At 33.1% G+C, this 5,742-nt stretch overlaps 1 protein-coding gene across 1 annotated transcript in view; it reads right to left on the reverse strand.

The window, feature by feature from the left end:
* LOC106462706 (Golgi-associated plant pathogenesis-related protein 1-like) overlaps positions 1-4,008 on the reverse strand; it is a gene marked incomplete at its 5' end in the record, with an annotated part of 9,263 nt that extends 5,255 nt beyond the window's left edge. The window contains 3 exons of the mRNA XM_022390025.1: positions 417-494; positions 1,392-1,521; positions 3,883-4,008. Of these exons, the coding sequence (XP_022245733.1) occupies positions 417-494; positions 1,392-1,521; positions 3,883-4,008 (334 nt within the window). The remainder of the gene's footprint in view (positions 1-416; positions 495-1,391; positions 1,522-3,882) is intronic.
* Positions 4,009-5,742: the final 1,734 nt, after the last annotated feature.

Raw genomic sequence — 5,742 nt, forward strand, 5'->3', positions numbered from 1 at the left:
ATCTGAGTTGTGCCCACCACGGGCATCGAAACCAGGTTTTAGCGATTTAATAAGCCGTCAGATTTAACGCTGAGCCACCGAGGGCGGGGGGGGGGGGGAGAAAAGAGCGAGACTGATAAAATAACGACTTAAGAATGTTTGGTGGGACAGGGATTCAAACCCGCGGTGGATTTAAGAATGTCGTTATGATTGTTTTAAGAGCAAAGCTACACATTTGGCTATCTGTGCTCTGCCCACAGCTGGGAAATCGAGCCCCAGATTTGAGCATTATAAGCCCGTAAACTTATTGCTGATGTCTTACTTTGTTCAAAATATAACACGATCATTGTTTGGCCCTGTTTAAGAATGATATGAAAGACTTGCGAAACGAAGTATATTTTTTATTTATTTAAAGAACAATATGAATAATGTCTTACCTGAGGATAGAGATCGAGGTTCTTTACCGAAAGTATAATCTTTGATCTCACTATACCAGCTGTCTACTGGAACTTTCCCTGTTTAGGAAAATGTCAAAACCAAAATCTGTATTGCATATTTGAGATGATTTAAAAACCATGATAAACAAACAATATATTAATATAGATTAGAATACATGCGTAACTTAAGTCTTACTTAACCATTAAAAAATCAATGTAATAAGTAATGAATATAGAGCCAAAACAACAACAAAAAACGAGGGCGACTTTTTGAAATCTATATAACCAACAACAAAAAACGAGGGCGACTTTTTGAAATATATATAACCAACAACAAAAAAACGCAGATCGACTTTTTGAAATCTTCGATCTGCGTTTTTTGTTGTTGGTTATATCTTTTTGAAATCTGTATAACCAACAACAAAAAACGCAGATCGACTTTTTGAAATCTGTATAACCAACAACAAAAAACGCAAAACTGTTTAACACTTCATTGTCAATGATTTGTTTTGGGTCAAAATTTAAATAATGTATATCTCCAGAAATAAACAAAATTCGTCCGAGATCCGTATACTGCAACTACTAGAGTGTTTGTTTTATAATTTTTGGGGCAAAGCAAGCTACTCAGAGGACTCTCTATGCATAGCCGTTCCTAGTTTTTAACTGATAGACTAGAGGAAAGACAGCTAGTCAACAGAACCCTCCGCCAATTCTTGAGCTACTCATGTCTGATTGAATATTGGGATTTGACCGTTACTAATACGGCGCATCCACGGCCCTAAAGCACGGAGTGCGTTTTTTCAGTAATACGGTGGCGAATTATGAATTCTCGGATTCTGAGTCAGAAAACGCTAACAACCAGACCACTCTCGGACCTCGATTATTTGAACAATGTGTAACGATATACAATAGCGTGAGGTATCAATTTCAGGATTTTCTTTTATTTCTTGTGAACATTCAAAGGTTTACAGTTACCAGAGATTTGGACTGTAGGATCAGAAGACCAGCTCATGTAGATATTCTCTCCATACTTGCGATCACTACGATGCTGAAAGCTGTCGGTCTTCGCTAGATGGTTAGCCCACTCTTGAGCATAAGAACACAGCTGAAACGAAAACATTTTTATGTTTATTCTGGAACGTTCTAAAGTTATCCAAAAAAACGTATTTATCTGTTTGGTGAATTTTAAACAAAAGCTCTAATCATACCTAATTTGGAATTGATAGACTAAAGGGAAAGCAGCTAGTCAATACTACACGTCGCCAATCCTTGGGTTATTCTGACTAAATAGTGGGATGTAATCTCCACTCTTATAACGCACCCATGGCTCTAAAGTTTATAGCATGATATCTTGTTTGGGGTAACGAGGTGCGAACCACGGAATCTCGGATTCACAGTCCGAAAAGGTCACCACTGGGTTGCCCTCAGTACCCTATTTTCGAAGCTTTAGAATAGGGCAGTAGTTTCTTTGAAAAATATTTAAGAAGTAAACGCCATAGGCTAAAAATTGAAGGCAGTCTCGGTGAGTTACCAACGTATTCGACGTCCTGTTGACTCACCCTCGAATTATTTCTTTTCTTTGTTTGTTGTTAAGCACAAAGCTACACAGTGGACTATCTGTGCTTTGCCCATTCCTGGTATTGAAACCCGGTTTTTAGCGTTACAAGTCTTCAGATAACCCGCTGAGATACTATTTATTTTGATTTACCTTTTCATTAACTCTTTAAAGGTTTGTTTTTATCTAATTATATGCTTCAGGATTATAGCAATGGCTCAAAGGTCTGACTAGGGGTAGCGGTAAAAAAAGGGTCGTGAGTTACTGAAATTGGGGAAAGGAAGCTAGTCAAGACGACCTACCGCCAACTCTTGTCTAGAGATGGGTCAAATAGTAGTTTGTTCGGCTCCTGATATCCAATTGGATGGTAGATATATATTGAAAATGTATCGCAGATGTAAGCTGCCACTGACATTGCTCTTTAAGTTATCCCCTTACTTCTGAAAAGCCCCCCCCCCCCGGTAGCGCAGCAGTAAGTTTGAGGGTTTATAACATTAAAACTCGATACTCTCAGCGGAGATAACATAAATAGCTCATTGTTTAGCCTTGTGCTTAACAAGAAACAAGTTTCACACACACTTGTTATTATTATTATTTTTTTAATTGCATTTTCCTAGAAATTTTGAAGCGAGTACGTGGAATCATAGCTGTCAGGACTAGCTTGGAAAGACATCTCTTATCAGTTTAATTTTATATTCAACTTAAACTTTTTAATGGCTTCTTCCATTGCTCTGAGATATTGTATTTAATACTCAAGCAGTAAACTTTATATGGAGCAACGAGTAAATTAATTAAGCGTAGAATAACAACATGAAAACTAGTGTGAGGGCGTTCCTTTATTTGGTTTCGATTTCGATACTGTTCATTATACATAAAAAAGCGAAATGTTAATCTGTTTTGTAAGATGATCTCTATATTCAAACATTGTATCGTGGTTCATAAAATCTGAAACTGTACTCGCGACTGAACAACTGCGTCAGAATTTAAAATATAATCTTCGCCAATTGTCAAAATAAAAGATATTTACTTATATTTCTTAATAGTATTAGTATATATACTATGTTGTTGTTGGGCTTAGGATTATTCTATAGTAGATGTCTGTGACTTGTTGGTGATAAATTGAACGATAAATGAACAGCAAGCACTTTACTTGTTTTCAAAATAATATACACACAATAGAGATTACAGGCATATCATAAACACTATATACATATAGTTCTTTTCTTGTTGTCAAAAGTCCACTTAGGCCTATTCAGCTGCTTTAGAATTTCAGTTGACAAGCCGAACTATCTTCCCTGTTACTACAGCACTAGTATCCTGTATGTGATTCACTTACAATTGTGACGCGAGTTACCGTAATTGTTTGGTCTTCTTTCTTTAAAATATCCTCTGTTCCATTTCTCAAAGTGTCTCATCTCCTTTTCTACTGTTAGTCTAACTCTAACATATTAAACGTTGGGCCTATCGGTAATTAACTTCACGCCGAACTTTTCCTTTCCCATATTTTTACTCTCTTCTGCTACTGTCTGGTGTTTCCGCTCGTCTTACACTATTTATAAGTTTATCACTTAATCGTCTGCCCACCTTCTAGAAATCTCTATATTCTCGATGTCAAAGTATTGCACGCGACATTCGATAGTCTCAGCATCAATGAATTATACACATAACTTCCTACAATCATCTGCTTTTAACTCTTATTATAGCAAAAACTAAACAATAATAAAATATTCATTCACAAAATAAATAAATCACTTATATCTAAACTAAACAGTCCTTTATATCATAACAAACTGAAACTCTCATCATAATTAACTCTTATTAGCTCATTAACAGTTTTGTTTTTCTATGACTCTAAGTGACAAAAAACTACTTATAGCTAGGAGTCAGAATCATAATGGATCACAGACTTACTTTAGAAGACAACTTCAGAAGAGGAACGCCATGCTTCGCTCTATAGTAATTGTGCCACTGGAGACATTCATCAGGAAACTTACCACTACTCCCACCAGGAGGACGTGGAAGGTATGGGTTTGAGATTTACCGCTTTAGTTGGCTTATGTTTAATGCTCTCAGGTGGGGCTACGGTCAGATAAGATTTCTGGTCAGGAGCTAATTGATTTGAACGTAATTTGATGACTAGGAAGATTTCCATTACTAATTACGTTCGGCTGCTGTTGGTTATAGGTGACGGTTCTCTCTTCTTTTACAATGGTTTTAGCCGTCTTAGGCTTACCGCTTTCGCCTATCGCCGTCGATATGGTACAGTATTTTTGGAATTGTTGATGACAGGGTGGTCCCCGATTGGCACCACTTGTTTGAGAATAGGAGAATTGTACGCGTTCCTCTCGGTTAAACTCCTGCAATATTATAGACTCTTTCAATTACGTCACTCATGTTCACAATCACAGAAGTAAGATATAAAATATAGAAGAAGAAACACGTTTCTTAACTGGTATGGTGATTGTGCCTTTGGTTAACTTGGATAAATTAGTACTTCCTAACGAATAAAGTACTTAATTACTACTAATTAGTGCTTCCATACTAATAAATTACATAATTAATACTAATTAGTACTTACTAATAAATTACTTAATTACTACTAATTCATACTTACTAATAAAGTACTTAATTAATACTAATTAGTACTTACTAATAAATTCTTAATTACTACTAATTCATACTTACTAATAAAGTACTTAATTACTACTAATTAGTGCTTCCATACTAATAAATTACTTAATTAATACTAATTAGTATTTACTAATAAATTACTTAATTACTACTAATTCATACTTACTAATAGAGTACTTAATTAATACTTACTAATAAATTACTTAATTACTACTAATTCATACTTACTAATAAAGTACTTAATTACTACTAATTAGTACTTACTAATAAATTACTTAATTACTTACTAATAAAGTACTTAATTACTACTAATTAGTACTTACCAATAAAGTGCTTAATCACTACTAATTAGTACTTCCTTACTAATAAATTACTTAATTAATACTTAACAATAAAGTAATTAATTACTAGTAATTCATACTTACCAATAAAGTACTTAATTACTACTAATTCATACTTACCAATAAAGTACTTAATTACTAGTAATTCATACTTACTAATAAAGAACTTAATTACTAGTAATTCATACTTACCAATAAAGTACTTAATTACTAGTAATTCATACTTACTAATAAAGTACTTAATTACTACTAATTAGTACTTACTAATAAAGTACTTAATTACTACTAATTAGTACTTACTAATAAAGTACTTAATTACTAGTAATTAGTACTTACTAATAAAGTACTTAATTACTACTAATTAATACTTACCAATAAAGTACTTAATTACTACTAATTAGTACTTACTTACTAATAAAGCACATACTAGTAATGAATTTCAAGTATAGACCAACATTAGAAGCTCATGTCAACGAGAACAACAAAGAACAAAATGTAAAATTATAATATTTTCAGTAAATTGATTGATCTTGTTTGGTAGTATGCTAACACCCGTGTAATATCAAATAAAGGTTGTGTCTATTAGTATGTTGTAATACACATATTATCAACTATTTAATAATAAAGGTTGTGTTTATTAGTTGAAATACACATATTATTAACTATTTAATAATAAAGGTTGTGTTTATTAGTTGAAATACACATATTATTAACTCTTTAATAATAAAAGTTGTGTTTATTAGTTAAAATACACATATTATTAACTATTTAATAATAAAAGTTGTGTTTATTAGTTGAA

The sequence above is a fragment of the Limulus polyphemus genome, unplaced genomic scaffold (assembly GCF_000517525.1).
Source record: "Limulus polyphemus unplaced genomic scaffold, Limulus_polyphemus-2.1.2 Scaffold1230, whole genome shotgun sequence".
Taxonomy (NCBI): Eukaryota; Metazoa; Arthropoda; class Merostomata; order Xiphosura; family Limulidae; genus Limulus; species Limulus polyphemus.